The sequence below is a fragment of the Ziziphus jujuba genome, chromosome 8 (assembly GCF_031755915.1).
Source record: "Ziziphus jujuba cultivar Dongzao chromosome 8, ASM3175591v1".
Classification (NCBI taxonomy): domain Eukaryota; kingdom Viridiplantae; phylum Streptophyta; class Magnoliopsida; order Rosales; family Rhamnaceae; genus Ziziphus; species Ziziphus jujuba.
The window spans coordinates 26,061,095-26,079,824 of NC_083386.1; the positions used below are offsets into that span (position 1 = coordinate 26,061,095).

At 33.3% G+C, this 18,730-nt stretch overlaps 2 protein-coding genes and 1 long non-coding RNA gene across 3 annotated transcripts in view; all 3 read right to left on the minus strand.

Annotated features, from left to right (window-relative positions):
• The window catches only part of LOC107423346 (uncharacterized protein At3g49055-like), a 58,808-nt gene that overhangs the window by 19,505 nt on the left and 20,573 nt on the right, over nt 1-18,730 (minus strand). The window lies entirely within an intron of this gene.
• LOC125418170 (uncharacterized protein At3g49055) lies at nt 5,667-10,829 on the minus strand. Its single transcript, XM_048470894.2, has 6 exons — nt 10,727-10,829; nt 9,233-10,222; nt 8,802-8,878; nt 8,450-8,561; nt 8,236-8,352; nt 5,667-6,310 (listed from the first exon to the last, which is right to left on the minus strand). Exons 2-6 carry the CDS (start codon nt 10,217-10,219, stop codon nt 5,837-5,839), a joined length of 1,767 nt encoding a protein of 588 aa, XP_048326851.2. The 5' UTR covers nt 10,220-10,222; nt 10,727-10,829; the 3' UTR covers nt 5,667-5,836.
• LOC125421268 (uncharacterized) lies at nt 16,115-18,355 on the minus strand. Its single transcript, XR_007239519.2, has 2 exons — nt 17,847-18,355; nt 16,115-17,650 (listed from the first exon to the last, which is right to left on the minus strand). It is a non-coding gene; the product is annotated as an uncharacterized LOC125421268 (long non-coding RNA).

Here is an 18,730-nt window from a genome sequence, read left to right on the forward strand (position 1 = left end):
TTTCCCTTTTTTTTTTTTTTTTGGTGGCAAAAAAGGTGTTACATATTTCTACTACATGAGAAATTATTTAATACATCATGTGTATTGACTTGGAAAATGATATAATACACACATCCAATAATAATATGGCATAATTTAAAATTTTACATGTCATATTATTATCCAAGGGAGCAGGAATAAGAGATTTTAACACCGTTAGCCTTCCAATTTTCCACTTCCAGATATTTTGCAATTTTACAAAACTGATAAGGAAGTTTCATTTATTATCCCACAAAAGAACCTAATTTATATTTTAAAATAATTAAATAAGCAATCCTCCAGAAACAATTTTAAAACCCTTAATTATAATTCCTCTTAGTATAAAAAATAAAATTAAATTAAAATTAAAAAATCCGATCCATATCACTTCGAGAAATCATCAGCCTCATTCAAATTAAACTATATCCAAAAGAAAAAGAAAAATACAAATCAAAATATTTAAGTCCTCTTTTGCTCACTAGGTTCTGCATAGGGGAGAACATTCATTCTTATTAAGCTTTTCTTTTTTGAAGATTCGGTAAATGAAAATATCCCTTTAATCTTGAGATGCAAATAAAGAGAATAGAATAAGAGGAAATTATGAATAGAAGTTGAGACACTAACAGTGTTAAAATCGCTTTAATCTTACTGGACTATAGTATGACATGCTTTATTTTAAAATATGGCATCTTCTCATTGGATGTGTGTACCACATCTTTTTCCCAGTAAATACACATGATATATTGAATATTTCTCCAATGTAAACCATCAGTAGAGGTCCTTTCTGCTCAATAGCAGTATGTAAATTCTGCTTAAACTTTCGTATATTTCATTCTTACAAACGATATCTTATAAAATGTTAATCCACTAATCTTGGTATAAAAATAACTGTCCCTATACGTACATCTTGGGATGCCTATTATATTAGTATCATGACAACCAATGTGGATAGCTGCAAGAGACTAGCAGGCTATCTGGTATTCAATCCCACATCGTCCAGGTGTGGTATAAGGAATGATTCAAACATAACGATTCAAAATATCTCTATAGTTAAGTATGCTCAAGGAAAAATAGTTCAAAGATAGGTGATCTCTTGGGAAGCCTTGAATAAAAAAATTTATGCATGTACACTGTCAGAAGTGTATCAGCGAGGACTCTAGGCCCCAAGTGGGTAGATTGTGACATGCTAGGCCCCAATGAAGGTGGATTGTGATGATCAAGTGGACAGGTGTAAGAGATATTAATAGACTACCTGTTGACCAATCCTACATTGCTCAAGGTATGGTATGAGAGATGGTTCAAATGTAATGATAATCAATCTCATAATACCAATGCCTTTTCAAAATAGTTGATGACTTGGGTGTGCTATAAGAGATGGTTCAAATGTAATGATAATCAATCTCATAATACCAAGGCCTTTTGTTTGTTCCATGCTTCATATGGAGTGTTGTTCAGGGCAGCTTTTGTTGCAGATCTATTCAAAATGTAAACAGCAGTGTTGAAGGCTTTTGTCCAATAGTCATTCGGAAGGCCTTTCTCCTTTAGCATGCTTCTAGCCATTTCTGCAATTGTTCTATTTTTTTCCTTCTACTACACCATTTTGTTGCTTGGTGTGCCGAACAGTGAGCTGTCTTTGAACTCCATTTTTCTTGCAATACTCCATAAAAGGTTTAGAAATAAATTCTCCACCATGATCTGTTCAAAATGTCTTCGGTAGCTTTTCGACTTGCTTTTCTACAAGCGCCTTGAATTCTTGGAATACGGAAAAAACTTCTGACTTTTCTTTCAGAAAATATACCCACATCATTCGGGTATAATCATCAACAAACAGAAGGAAGTACCTTCTTCCATTCAGAGATGGAGTTCGAGTTGGTCCAAAAATATCAAAATGTACCAACTCTAATGGTGCCTTTGCTCTTCAGGTATTTTTGGGAAATGGCATTCTGTGCATTTTTCCATACATGCATCCCTCACAAACTTTATCTATGTGGGGAATATGAGGTAGGCCTAAAAGCATATTTTTGTCTTTTAACAATTTTAGGCCATTATAATTTAAATGCCCATACCTTAGATGCCATAAGTATGACGCATCCAATTTTTCACTTTGAAACGCTAATTTTTCATCATGTGGCATAATAAAAGGAAAAACATTATTTTGATTCATTTTTATTTTTGCCACCATGATGTTTTTATTTTTATCGATAATTTTGCTTTCTTCTCCATCAAAAATTACAGAATAATTCTTTCGGAGTAATTGGCCAACACTTAGAGTTACCTCCTTTGGAGTTTACTGCTATGACTCCTTTTCCTTTGACTTCATGTGGCTTTCCATCTCCAAGCTTTACTTCGAATAAAAAAATTTTATCCATCTTAACAAAGAGTTGTGGATCACCTATCATATGATTATTGCATCTACTACCCAAACACCTTGTATGCTTTGATTATTGTTTAACAGACATACATGAATAAAATACTTGACTATCTTCAACCTTTTCAAAATAGTTAACTTCATTCATTTCTTGCAGGTCTTTATACCAACAATCTCTTTGTGAATGATTAGAAATTTTGCACTTTGTGCATTTAAAATGACAATTTTTCGACTCATGCCCAAGTTTTTTGCAAATAATGCAATAAGGTTTATAATTACTCGGGAAATTTCTTTGCTCATAATTGTTTCTTCCTCCTCTGCCTCGGCCTTGAATACCATGTCCTTTTCTGAAGGAACCTCCTCTTGTTGAGTTGCTTTTTGAGGTTGCCGTATTCCTTTTTGTGATGTTGCAATTTGATTTGAATGCTTGCTCCACAGGTTGGTTAGAAAACCTGTTCATTCTTTTTTCATGTGCTTCGAGAGAGCCAAATAGTTGATCCAAAGAATATGTTTTCAAATCTTTGAACTCTTCTATAGCTGCAACTATATGCTCGAATTTTGCTGGCAAACATCTAAATATTTTTTCTACAATTTTTTGATCGGCAATAGTATCTCCATAACTTCTAATTTGATTAATAATTGCAAAAGCTCTAGAAAAGAATTCTTGAATAGTTTCATTATCTTTCATTGCTAAATTATCAAATTCTCTCCAAAGAGTTTGAAGTTTAATGGAGATTACCTTTTCATGACCTCCAAATTGTTGTTTCAAAATTTCCCATGCAGCTTTAGATTTTGTTGCATTTGATATTCTAGGGAACAAACTTTTGCTTACCCCTTGTTGAATGAAAAGTAGTGCTCATGCACTCCTTTGGATGTTCTGCTTGTACTCCTTCTTTGCTGCTTCCGTCCAAGACTACAGTTGCTCCAGACTTGCAGGCTTATCATAGCCTTCTTCAATGATATCCCACAAATCTTATGAGATAAAAAGAGTTTTCATTTGGATGCACCAAAAATCATAACTCTCACCAGTAAAGATGGGAATTAGATTTTAGGCATAACTAAAGGTTGACTGGTTATTGGCTGCCATGGGTATTTTATAAAGGGGGCAAGAACGAGTCTCCGATACCAAATTTGTTGGATAATATGCAAAAAGGTATTTAAAATTGGAGACTTGGATAAAATGGTGGAGTGGATCCGAGACAATACAATTGAGAGGAAGAGAATTAAAGTTCCCTCTTCTTTACAAAATGGGGTCAAGTTTTACAATAAGCCTATATGCATATATATAGAGGAGAAGAGATGGTGAAATTCGAATTGAAATTGAATTCTCCTTTGGTGGAGTTTAACTTGAAATTGAATTCTTCTAAGGTAGAGTTCAAACTGAACTTGACTCTTCTTAGTAGTAGAGTTCAAATTGAATTTATCCTCTCTTCCACTTAGTCAACAAAAGTAGCTTAATGGATAAGGCCAATGATGCTTCCTTGCTTAAGTCATCCTCTCATCCTCTTACAAACACTTTGCCATAAAATTACAAATTATTATATAATAATTATTATTTTACTTTTTAACAATATAATGCCTGACACAATAATGAAACACTTATCAGATACAAATTCTAAGTATCAAAACATCGTGGCGAACATTTAAGGCTTTCTTTTTTTCTTTTTTAGAAATTAGAAATCTAAAAGGAAATTACTTTTGCTTGCAGGTATGCCAACCAAAGACATGACGAACAAAAGAGAAATGAATTTGGCAATCCTGGCCATCAAGATTCAAAATGTATTGATTATCAACTAAACAGTAGCCCATCGATCTTCCTTGTTCATTCCAAAACTACCTAGCTTGTATCTGTAAGTTGCCTTTTGGAGACAAACCAAATATGATAGGAAATTGCTGCTTTCTTGGACTTTAGTTCTGCCAGTCTCCCGTAAATAGTACTCAGTGTAGTATTCATCTACTACAACCCACATGACAAGCCACCTAACATAACATCATGCTGAGCAATAATTTCAACAATTAATCCCTTTCTTAACATTTTCCATCTCAATCAATACTTCATTTTAAAAAATAAAAATAACAATAATAATGACAATAATATACGGCATTATTCAGTCTTCTGAAAGATCTCTATGATGCATATAAAATAATCACATTTTAAACTCATGACAAGTTTGTTCAGTCTGAATTTAAAGTCGAAGGAAAAAAATTATGCTCCATATGTGCCCTTGAAGTGTATGCATGAACCTAAATATAAATTCAAATTCATTGCATGCACACGGTAGTAAGTCAATAACTAATTACACAAAAGAATGAACAAAAAAAGGCTATACCACTGCCTGGGATAGAAGAAGTGGATATTCACGTAATTTTTATGTCTTTTTAGTTCCGGATGTGCTTCAACCATTTTCTGTTTCATTTTTTTAGCAGGAAGATTTTCATCTGCTACAACTAATAGAAATCAAAGTTATCATACAGTGCATGCTACATTATAAACCAATTCAATACTACAAAAAACAACAGCTAGATAAGAGCTGCCAAATGAAAAAGGAAAATTGTTTAACACAAACTACATTAGTGAAGTAAACAAGTTCATTATATCTCTAAATGATACGCTTATGTGTGACATGTGCTTCTCCAATCAAAATTGGTACTTCTCAATGAATCTGACAGACAGACAAATATGCTCAACCAAAAAACAAAATCAGAATCATATTCAGAGAACAGTGTAAGTTGTGGCAATGTCTGTGTTGTATGCACCAGTTGATTAAACTTTCTTTGTCAAGCACCAGTTGATTAAACTTTCTTTGTCAATTTGTCCTCTTTTACAATCTATTCCAAGGTGACTCCAACATTAACGGACATATAGGCCCCATATATGCAAATTATTCACATAAGATATCTCATAGACTTCACATTATATTGCAAATCAAATGACAAGATTTCGTGGAGTGGAATTGATGATGATGATGGAAATAGTTTTTTGCTTGAAAGGAAAATATTAACAGATGAAATGTGGAATACCGATTAGGAATTTGAAAATGATAGCAGTGAATTGGTCATTTCGAACTGTTTCAATATTTTCCTTTGAAAAACTGTTTAAAAAAAAAAAAAAGCAGAACTTGTTAACGAGGGCTTGAATAGTATTTGCAATGGTTGGGCATATCATCCAACCATATCATTTCACACATTTTCTTTCTTTCTTTCTTTCTTTCTTTTTGTTTGTAAAGAAAAATTCTAGTTCCACTAATCAACGAGAAGAAATTCCACTAACCTAGTAAAATGTGAGCGTACAAGAAAAAAAAATTGAAGAAAAGGTACAAATATAAATAAAGTTTCTTAAGAAGAAAGAATTGAAATAAATTATAGTGTTTCAGACATTAATGGAGCAAGTCTTGCATTTTGACAGCATCCTTCTTACATTCTTCATTGTATTGTTCATAGTAGCAGTACTCAGTTTGACAGCATCCTTTTTACATTCTTCACTCTATTGTTCATAGTAGTAGTATTCAGTTTGAGTGCTCTCCAAGGCTTGCAGTTTGATAGCATCCTTCTTACATTCTTCACTTTATTGTTCATAGTAGCAGAATTTACTTTGACAGCATCCTTCTTGCATCTTGACAGCATCCTTTTTACATTCTTCACTCTATTGTTCATAGTAGCAGTACTCAGTTTGAGTGTTTGCCATGGCCAACATATGTGTCTGAGCTTGTATCTGTTCCGATATCGGCTCTCTGCTTCTTCTAATTGTTTTGACAGCTCTTCTGCCCTCTCGCGGAGTCTTGTAACTGTGCTATCAGCCAGTTGCAGGGACATCTCTGCTGTTGCCTGGGCAGCAGCTGCAAGTTCTTCTTTTTTATTTAATTTGCGATTTGATATGTCCAAATCAGTCTTTGTTTTCTCTAGTTCTTGGGTGAGAATGGCAACCTAATAAAACAGAAATGTGAGAAACCAATTCTTGAGGATTAGTACAAAATACATGAGGAAGAAAAAAAAAGTAAGATTAGATATATATATATATATATATATCTAGTTTTGCTACGAAGAGAAGAGGCTCTCTCCATATCTTGAGAAACTTAATGCCAGATAACATTTTGGGAGTTTCAATTTTTCTTCAAAATGTACAAATTCACAATGTAAACATTTTTTGTTAAAGCTTGTAAATATGGAACAAAATTGGCCCACCCGAAATGCTGTTCAACATTATATTCTCACTCAATTGCAGCCTTTGCTTTAAATCAAATTTAATCCATGATTTTTCACTTTTTAACTGTAGTCTCTATAATTTGATTGTGATGTTTCATATCTGGTTAATCAACTGCAGCCTCTAAAATTTGTTGTAAATCAAATTTAATCCCTAATTTATCACATTTTAATTGTAGTTCCTATAATTTGATTACCGTTTGAAAATTCCACTCTCTCTCCTATGTGATAACTTATATTACATTTATACCCATAATAATTAATTTTGTTTTTTTCTTTATTTTTTTACACCTCTTTTTTCATGTTCATTTTTATTTCTTTAAAATAAAATGAAAGAAAAGGAAAAATAAAAAACAAAAAATAAATGCATATGTTCTAAAAAATAATGTGCATTTTTTTTAAAATATGCAATTACATATTTTTCCAAAAAAAAAAAAAAAATAATGTGCATTAAAAAGAAATAGATTTTTTTCATATTAGTTTTTTTTTCCCCTTTTTTTTCTAGTTCATATATATATTTTTAAATATTTTAGTAAAAAATGTATCAAATTATATTTAGAGTAGTTCTATCGACATTATAAGACATACTAAATATACTACAATCTATGTATTGAAACTTATTTTTGCTAGCTACATTAATAATTTATACCTATTTTATCTTAAAATCAAACCTACAGGCATAACAACTCATAATTTTCTTGAATATCTTTAATAAAATACCATAATTTTTCAAAATCTATATTCTGGGATCAGGTTCCAAATTGAAATTCCACATCACAATCACTCTCTTCTTCTTCTCATTCCTCCCCTTCTGCTTCTCATTGACAGACAAATAGAAGAAGACGAGGAAACTTAAGTAAGTAGTCTTCCACAAAAGGAAGATTGTAAAATGGTTCAATTTTTATATCCAAAGTATATATATATATATATCAATAATGTTACGACAGGTTGTATATACAGGATAGCAAAACATACCAATATATGTAAACCGGACAATTAGTCATTGATAAATTTCATCAATAAATAAGTGTAGATCTAATTGTACAAAGGAATCAGTTTGTAATTGTAGTGTATTTAATAATTTATTCTTCTTCTTCTTTTTTTAATAATTAAGATTCTTTATGATATTTTATTCATGAATATTATTAAAATACTAAAAAATTATTAAAATTATAGTGCAGCTAGTATGTTTTGTAGTGTAGATAGAATTGCTTTTATATTTAATAGTTAATATATAGAGTTGAAAGACCATTTTTGTAACAGCCCAAACCACCCGCATGCGATATTGTCGTCTTTGGACCTGGAGAATCTTCTTACAACCCAGCCCTCAAGGTTTTAAAAGGACTCACAGGGGAAAAGTATCCACACCCACTTATATGGAGTGTTTCGTTCCCCTTTCCAACTGATGTAGAACTTCACAATTTGACCCTTCAATTGTTAAGTTTAATGGATTGTTCTAACGATAGGTTTATAATTGAATTGTCAGAAAGGTTAAGAATTAAATTTGGTTTATTAAACCTCAGAGGTTGCAGTTACTAGTGTGTGTGTGTGTGTGTGTGTGTGTGTGTGTGTGTGTGTGTGCCTATGTGTGTGCGTATATGTGTTTGTAACTAACAAACCTAAAACAAAAAGGGATAAAATCTTTTTACCACTATGTCACGTTGTTCAATCTCATGTTTCCCAGATTCAATTTCTAATTCACAAGCTTCCCACCATCTAGCAACCTCTGCTTCAGCTTCTTTTATTTTCACCATGAGTCCCTCAACCTTTTGTATTCATAAAATGAGGGAATAAGTAAGAAAAAAAAAATGTTGGAATGCAAGTAAATAACCATAGCATTTCTTAGTAAGGGAAATGACCTACATTTTGACCCAACATCCTCTCTCTATCTTCCAATTCCTTAATATATAGCATGTTTTCAACAATATCTTGAGCTTGTTTCTTTGTGAGACTCTGTAGGTGCTCATTATTTGACCTGGCAAAGAATCGGCAATTAAGTAACAGAAAACTGCTCAATGTACAAACTAGCAGGTTCAATAGAGCAGGTGTTTGCGCTTAGAGAGCTCTATCACATTTCAGTATTATCATTATTTAAACCATTCTATAAAATAACATCTTTTTTTTCTTTTTTTTTATGAAAATAAATTTTCATAACTGAATGATCATATAATATAAAAAAAAATAACTGAGTGATCATATTTTGATAATGAAATACCTAGAATCTTCCAAAGATCTCCTCAATTGAGTGATTTTAAGGTTTAAATTCTTCATTATCCTCTCCACAGTTGATGCCTGATAAGAACAATTACAAATAACAGAACAATGCTTGAAGGTAGATTTGCTATTTGCCAAAACAAACTGAGATAAATAGACATAAATAGGTGCATCAAAGCAATAAAAACAATGATAAATTCACAACAAACTTACAAATTTACTATTAAAATTTAATGGTTTTCTTTTCTTCTTTTTGTTTTCTATCTTTTTTCCAAAAGAAGAGTTGCTATTCATCACTACTTAGGAACACAATTGGTAAATTTCAAGAAAAGTTCAATTCGATAGCAATTTAAAGCACTTTTTCTTTTTAGCCAATTTAACTTAAACAACGAAAAATGGTAGAAGTAAAAAGGGAACAAAAGCAGAACATACCAGGCTTTCAACCTCCTCTTCACACTCACGACTATCTCCAGAAGTATCCACCTTAGTTCTTGAACTCTCCAATGAATTCTCACCACTCCCAAACCCAACGCTCTGCAACCCACTTTCCACAATCTGTAAAATGGCCGCCCTTTTTTGCTCAATGTTCTCATTCAACCTACTCAAGCTCATCTCTGCAGCATCCATTTCCACCAAAGCAATCTTAAGCAAACTATTTATCTTTTTCTTCTCTTCTGTCAAACTCACCACACTGTTTTCCAATTTGATCTTTTCCTTCTTCCTTGATTCTTTATACTCATACACTTTCAATTTAGCCACTTTCATAATGTTTGTGACTGCCATTAACTCATTTGAAACCGCCTTTAATTCTTCTTCCAATTCAAATTCTACACCCAACTCATCTATCTCTTTTGTATAAATTTCAACCTTTTCTTCATCAGCAAAGTCATAGGTGATCCTAATCAATGTCTCCTTCACCAAACGGAGCGATATCGAGAGTTTTAGCAGAAACACATTGCTTTTTTCCTTTGCAGATTCCAACCTTTTCACTCTCGCTTTACAAATTGCCTTTTCTATCTCACAGTTTTTGTTCTCAAGTTGCAAGCACCTATTTCTGTTCTCACAATCGCTTAGTTTTTCCTCACAATCATCTTTTTGAATAGACTCTCCCGTGACTGTGGTAGCAACCTCGGAAACGACCCGGCTAGCCCCGCCAACGGCCTCGCCAATGGCCTGGCTAGCTCCGATAGCGGCCTCGGTAGCCCCACCAACAGCCTCGCCAATGGCCCGGCCAACTCCGACAGCGGCCTCGGCAGCCCCGCCAACGGCCTCGCCAATGGCCCGGCCTGCTCCGCCAACGAGCTCGACAACCCCACCAATGGCATCGGAAACCAAACCAGCAGCCTTGACAGCGCCAACAACCGCTAAAATGCCCGCGCCAACACCCAGGGCAGCCATCCCGGGAAGAGCCACGGCCATCGCCTGTGCCCAGAAAGAAAGAAAGGCCTTCAAAAATTTATCTAATATATGTATTTTTTTTTTATTCCTGAGATAAACTTTGTAGTAATTTTTTTTTTTTGGAAACAAAGAAATTTTGTTTAGGGACCTATTAATTCCTCTAAACATTTATATTGGAATCAATCAAGCATTTCTATTGGTAAATAACTCTAATTAATTTTTTTGGTAAATAACTATGCTAACCAAGTTGACATAAACAAATTTCTTTCGTTCAAAAAAAAAAAAAAGTATTCTACAATTTTAACAAGCAATATTTAATGTCCAAAGAAAAAACAAATATATAAATTGAATATTTTAAAAATAAAAAAAATAAAAAATTATCTAAGGCCGTGCTCAATTCTTGCCTTAGGCCTTAGGCCAAGTAGGTTGAGTCCGCCCTGATCCAAACCCATCCATTTTTACCTTTTTTTTTCATAAAGAACCTGAAAGTGCCACAGAGAGAGAGAGAGAGAGAGAGAGAGAGAGTACCAATCAAAGAAATGGTGGGAAGGAGGAATATGGTAGATACTTTGGCTTTGGCGCGGAACTTCTTATTACTCGCTCTTTTAATGATAAAGTAAGTGGTGAATCAAAATACGATGCAGCTCAGGCTGGTTTGTGAGGGTCCTATTTAATGGAAAAGGATGCCTTGTTTATGATTAAAGGCACTAAAATGGAAAGTACATGAAGTAAAGGAATCACGCAAACTAAAATTATCAAACAATAAGGCTTCTAACCTTTTTTATGACTCTAGGCATCAAATGAAAAGTACATGCAAAGTAAAAATATCAAACAATAAAGCTCCTAACCTTGTTTATGACTCTTGGCACCAAATTGAAAGTACATGAATTAAAAGATCAAAACTAAAAACATCAAACAATAAAAGCTCCTAACCTTGTTTATGACTCTAAGACACCAAATCGAAAGTACGAGAATTAAAAGAAAGAACCATGCAAACTAAAATTACAAACAATAAAGCTTTTTACCTCCAGCTGCAAGCTTATGGACCACATTTAAAGCTTCTAAACAGATCCATGCAATCAGTTTCCACGTGCACATTATCACTCGCTCTGTTTGGTAACCTTTTCTTTTTTTTTTTTTAATTAATTTAACTATGTAGTAATACAACATTGCATGAATATAAGGGTTTTTTTGTTTTTTTTTTTTCCTCTTTTTGCATTATTTGATTAAAAAAATGTAATCTTTTTTTTAACTTTTTCCCTTTTTTTTTTTTTGGGGGGGGGGGGGGGGGAGGGTGTTACATGTTTCTACTGTATGAGAAATTATTTAATACATCATGTGTATTGACTTGGAAATTGATATAATGCACACATCCAATAATAATATGCCATATTTTAAAATTTTACATGTCATATTAATATCCAAGGGAGCAGGAATAAGAGATTTTAACACCGTTAGCCTTCCAATTTTTCACTTTCAGATATTTTGCAACTTTACAAAACTGATAAGGAAGCTTCATTGATTATCCCATAAAAGAACCTAATTTATATTTTTAATGCTTAAATAAGCAATCCTCTAGAAATAATTTTAAACCCTTAATTATAATTCCTTTTTGTATCAAAAACAAAATAAAAATAAAAATAAAAAATCCAATCCATATAACTTTGGAAAATCATCAACCTCATTCAAATTGAACTATATTCAAAAGAAAAATAAAAATACAAATCAAAATATTTAAGTCCTCTTTTGCTCACTAGGTTCTGCATAGAGGAGAACATTCATTCTTATTAAGCTTTTCTTTTTTTAAGATTCGGTACAAGAAAATATCCCTTTAATCTTGAGATGCAAATAAAGGGAATAGAATAAAAGGAAATTATGAATAGAAGTTGAGAAACTAACTGCAACACCCCGTCCCGAAGTACATCGAAAATTTCTTAAATTTGACCAAGGTTGACCGAGTTTGATTGTCGTTGACCGAGAAGGGGCCAAATGTTGACTTTTTGCTCCTGATGGAATTTCACATTGATCGAGGTACCATAAAAAAATACACATTGTCACGAGTTCATAGACTAGTAGTACGTCGAAAACGGAGCTACGATTTGAAATATGAGCAAAACAAGTTGAGGTCCAAACTGTCCAAGGGGTGCCCGAGTTGACTTTTTGTTCATGCAAAGTTGAGCTTTGACTCATGCATGGTTGTTAAGTACTCATCGATACGAGTTTATAGAGCAGTGGTACGTCCGATTTGAACATGTGGTTTGAAAGTTATGGACCTGTAGAGTTTTTCAAATACAATATTATTTTAATATTATTTTAAATATGTGAACATTATACCACGTGTGACTTAATAAAGGGTGCCATGTGTCCCAATGGTGAGATACCACATGTCAACTATGATTAAATACCATATTATTTTATTATTATTCTATACAATAATATTATTTTAATATTATTTGATTATTTCTTTTATTTTCTTTTCTTTTTTTCCTTCCCCCACGTGGGAAAACACCCCAGCCCCCCAGCCTTTCTTCTTCTTCTTCTTTCTCCTTCTTTCTTTTCCTTTCCTTTTCCTCCTCTCGGGTCCTTTCCGTTTCTCGAATTCCGGTCACCGGACGGCCACACGCGCCGGCCAGGGAAGGAACCCATTCCCCGATAATGCCAGATCGGGCCGGTGAAGTCGGCGGCAGCGGGTTTGAGTTTTCCGGCAATTCTCGCCGTTTCCGGCCAGCCCAGTCTGATCTTCCACCCCTTTCCCCCTATTTTGGGTCCTCTAAGTTCAAATATGGTCTCCAATTGTTTAAGTTCGAAGTAGTTCGCGAGTTATGAGGAGGTGAAGTTCGGCCAGTACTTCCCAGGCAAATTCCGACCACCACCGGTGGAATTGGGGTCAATGGAGGCCGGTAATGCAATCTTCGTTTCATAAGCTTCGTTTCGGTATATTACTCGTAAATTTTGGTTAACGTTTGTGTTTAACCCCCCGTGTACCGGGTATTATTTACCCGAATAAAATATTAATTTATTTGTGTTGTGTAATATTGTTGTTCTAAAAGCACGTGTGCATCGTGGAATTGATCCCATGGAGGATTTTGGGTTAATTGAGTTCTCGAGGTGAGTAACCCACCTTCAAACTTAATCTCGGGTGTTAAATTATATTTATTTTGTGACAATTAAATGTTTGGATTTAATATTTATGTGTTAAATATTTAGCAAAATTATATTTGAAATTTTGATGTTACAATTTGAATAAATTGAAATGTATATGTGCATTAAATCATATATGATTTTTGACAAATTATGGAAATTTAGATTTTATAGAAATTCGATATTTAAAGGAATTATGATTTTTAACATTATTGATTTATTGTTGAAATTATTATGAGTTTATTTCACGCAATAAAAATATATTTATATGGATTTATGAATTTTGGAAATTTTATGGGATTTTAATGAAATTATGCCTATCTTAAATTTTAAGGATTTAAGGTTATTATTTTAAAAATTATGCTTATGCATTTGAATATTGTGGATTGGAAAATCGATGCATTTGAAAGTTGATGGATTCGAAATTCATGGAATTTATGCGATGAATTCATGATGATGATTTATAAAGGAATTGTGGAAAATTTATGGGTTTGATTGGATGGAATAAACCCGGTGGTATTTATAAGATTTTGAGATTTAAAAATAAAAATTTTGATTTTATGATTTTTAGATGCACCATACACGTACCGGTATTCTTTATACATGGATATGATTAGCACGCAGGTGGATGTGATGAGTGCGTAGGTAGGTGTGAGTAGCGCACAGGTGATTATGGGGTTGTCCTGTGATTGCCATCAGATGAGGGTAGGCCTCCCCTCCATGGCCGGGACGCATGTTAGCAGTGGCGCGGTGGGACGCCACGTGACCGTATGCCGGTTTCTCTCTTTAACCTCCTGTCTAGCGGTGCTCAAGACGCTGGGTACTGTTGGCACCACTGGTATATAGTGGGTGCATCAAGTGGTTTTCGGAACTTGGTTTTCAAAATAAATATTTTGAGATTATATTTAAATTAGAATGTATTTAATGTTGTTTTTATTATTTATTTCAATTGGAGATTTTAATACAAATTTTATGGGATTTTATTATGTTTTTAATTACCTATTTATATTAATGTTTTAACAATGCAATTTATCTTGATTTTACTATTTATATTGATTTGATGATTTTAAAGAGATCTTACTATGTTCTTACCATTTATTTTGAATAGAGGTTTTAATTTGATTTAATTTTTTCCTTTGCTTAATTGTTCAATAAATTGATTTATTTTAATTACTTAATTATTCTATGAATTGTTTTAATGTGAGTTTTATTAATATTTCGGTATTAATTGTTATGACATGCATTAATTATTTAGTAATTGTTATAAGTTATTTTTATTTCAATTTATTTTATTATAAATTTGGATTCTTGAATTATCATATTTTATTAGAAAACTATTGATTAATTATTTTCCTTGGTTTTCAGGTCATACAAATAGCGGGTTTTGTAAAACGTTTTAAAAGGGGAACCTTTCCAATGGAGTGAATGGTGAGAGTTTTAAAAGAAATATTTTTTCCAATTAATTATTATTTATTTATTTATTTATTCTTAATTAATCACATGTACTATAATTATTATTACTATTATAATTGTATATTAGATTGGGTTACTCACTGAGATGATTAGCATCTCATATTTTTAAATTTCGTTCCTCCTAGGCCCAGGTTGGGAGACGTTGATTGTCCGGGGCGAACCCGACGTCTCAATTCATTGCCGAAAGTCCAAGAAGCATTTCCTCCCTTTTTTCTCTCCATCTTGTAATGCATTCTTTATCTGACATTATATTAATTTCGTATTTATTTGTATAATGCTTTGTATACTGTATTGGACACATTTTATTAAATACTGCATTAATTCCCTGTTATTATTTTGGAGTGCTGTAAATTGTAGAATTATAATATAGTAATGTGGGAGGAATAAGGTGGTGTATATAGAAGTGTGTTTTCAGTGCAGGAAAATTTTGGTAAGTCCAACCTTTAGGGGAGGTTCTGCTGGATTTTCCATTGGAGGATCTGGTAGGGTTTTCTTGGGATCAGAGCTTGTCTAGGGTTCTGGTGAGGAATTCTGGACGGGTCCTGACACTAACAGTGTTAAAATCGCTCTAATCTTGCTGGACTATAGTATGACATGTTTTATTTTAAAATATGGCATCTTCTCATTGGATGTGTGTACCACATCTTTTTCCCAATAAATACACATGGTATATTGAATATTTCTCCTATATAAACCATCAGTAGAGGTCCTTTCTGCTCAATAGCAGTATGTAAATTCTGCTTAAACTTTCGTATATTTCATTCTTACAAACGATATCTTATAAAATGTTAATCCACTAATCTTGGTATAAAAATAACCATCCCTATACGCACATCTTGGGCTGCCTATTATATTGGTATCATGACACAATGTGGATAGCTGCAAGAGACTAGCAGGCTATCTGGTATTCAATCTCACATCGTGCAGGTGTGGTATAAGGAATGATTCAAATATAACGATTCAAAATATCTCTAAAGTTAAGTATGCTCAAGGAAAAATAGTTCAAAGATAGGTGATCTCTTGGGAAGCCTTGAAAAAAAACCTTTATGCATGTACACTGTGAGAAGTGTGTCAGCGAGGACTCTAGGCCCCAAGTGGGTAGATTGTGACATGCTAGGCCCCAATGAAGGTGGATTGTGATGATCAAGTGGACAGGTGTAAGAGATATTAATAGACTACCTAGTGACCAATCCTACATTGCTCGAGGTATGGTATGAGAGATGGTTCAAATGTAATGATAATCAATCTCATAATACCAATGCCTTTTCAAAATAGTTGATGACTTGGGTGTGGTATAAGAGGTGGTTCAAATGTAATGATAATTAATCTCATAATACCAAGGCCTTTTGTTTGTTCCATGCTTCATATGGAGTCTTGTTCAGGACAGCTTTTGTTACAAATCTATTCAAAATGTAAACGGCAGTGTTGAAGGCTTTTGCCCAATATTTATTCGGAAGGCCTTTCTCCTTTAGCATGCTTCTAGCCATTTCTGCAATTGTTCTATTTTTTTCCTTCTACTACACCATTTTGCTGCTGGGTGTGCCGAACAGTGAGCTGTCTTTGAACTCCATTTTTCTTGCAATACTCCATAAAAGGTTTAGAAATGAATTCTCCACGACGATCTGTTCAAAATGTCTTCGGTGGCTTTTCGACTTGCTTTTCTACAAGCGCCTTAACTTCTTGGAATACCGAAAAAACTTCTGACTTTTCTTTCAGAAAATATACCCACATCATTCGGGTATAATCATCAACAAACAGAAGGAAGTACCTTCTTCCATTCAGAGATGGAGTTCGAGTTAGTCCAAAAATATCAAAATGTACCAACTCTAATGGTGCCTTTGCTCTTCAGGTATTTTTGGGAAATGGCATTCTGTGCATTTTTCCATATATGCATCCCTCACAAACTTTATCTATGTGGGGAATATGAGGTAGGCCTAAAACCATATTTTTTTCTTTTAATAATTTTAGGCCATTATAATTTAAATGCCCATATCTTAGATGCCATAAGTATGACGCATCCAATTTTTCACTTTGAAAAGCTAATTTTACATCATGTGGCATAATAAGAGGAAATACATTATTTTGAGTCATTTTTATTTTTGCCACCATGATGTTTTTATTTTTATCGAAAATTTTGCTTTCTTCTCCATCAAAAATTACAGAATAATTCTTTCAGAGTAATTGGCCAACACTTAGAGTTACCTCTTTTGGAGTTTACTGCTATTACTCCTTTTCCTTTGACTTCATGTGTCTTTCCATCTCCAAGCTTTACTTCGAATAAATTTTTTTTATCCATCTTAACAAAGAGTTGTGGATCACCTGTCATATGATTATTGCATCCACTACCCAAACACCTTGTATGCTTTGATTATTGTTGAACAGACATACATGACTAAAATACTTGACTATCTTCAACCTTTTCAAAATAGTTAACTTCATTCATTTCTTGCAGGTCTTTATACCAACAATCTCTTTGTGAATGATTAGAAATTTTGCACTTTGTGCATTTAAAATAACAATTTTTTGACTCATGCCCAAGTTTTTTGCAAATAATGCAATAAGGTTTATAATTACCCGGGAAATTTCTTTGCTCATAATTGTTTCTTCCTCCTCTGCCTCGGCCTTGAATACCATGTCCTTTTCTGAAGGAACCTCCTCTTGTTGAGTTGCTTTTTGAGGTTGCCGTATTCCTTTTTGTGATCTTGCAATTTGATTTGAATGCTTGCTCCACAGGTTGGTTAGAAAACCTGCTCATTCTTTTTTCATGTGCTTCGAGAGAGCCAAATAGTTGATCCAAAGAATATGTTTCCAAATCTTTGAACTCTTCTATAGCTGCAACTATATGCTCAAATTTTACTGGCAAACATCTGAATATTTTTTCTACAATTTTTTGATCGGCAATAGTATCTCCATAACTTCTAATTTGATTAATAATTGCAAAAGCTCTAGAAAAGAATTCTTGAATAGTTTCATTATCTTTCATTGCTAAATTATCAAATTCTCTCCAAAGAGTTTGAAGTTTAATGGAGATTACCTTTTCATGACCTCCAAATTGTTGTTTCAGAATTTCCCATGCAGCTTTAGATTTTGTTGCATTTGATATTCTAGGGAACAAACTTTTGCTTACCCCTTGTTGAATGAAAAGTAGTGCTCATGCATTCCTTTGGATGTTCTCCTTCTACTCCTTCTTTGCTGCTTCCGTGCAAGACTATAGTTGCTCCAGACTTGCAGGCACATCATAGCCTTCTTCAATGATATTCCACAAATCTTGTGAGATAAAAAGAGTTTTCATTTGGATGCACCAAAAATCATAACTCTCACTAGTAAAGATGGGAATTAGATTTTGGGCATAACTAAAGATTGATTGGTTATTGGCTGCCATAAGTATTTTATAACGGGGGCAAGAACAAGTCTCCGATACCAAATTTGTTGGATAATATGCAAAAAGGTATTTAAAATTGGAGACTTGGATAAAATGGAGGACTGGACCCGAGACAATACAATTGAAAGGAAGAGAATTAAAGTTCCCTCTTCTTTACAAAAGGGGCCAAGTTTTACAATAAGCCTATACGCATATATATAGAGGAGAAGAGGTGGTGTAATTCAAATTGAAATTGAATTCTCCTTTGGTGGAGTTTAACTTGAAATTGAATTCTTCTAAGGTAGAGTTCAAACTATACTTGACTTGTCCTTAGTAGTAGAGTTCAAATTGAATTTATCCTCTCTTCCACTTAGTCAACAAAAGTGACTTAATGGATAAGGCTAATGATGCGTCCTTGCTTAAGTCATCCTCTCATCCTTTTACAAACACTTTGCCATGAAATTACAAATTATTATTTTACTTTTTAACAATATAATGTCTGACACAATAATGAAACACTTATCAGATACAAATTCTAAGCATCAAAACATCATGGC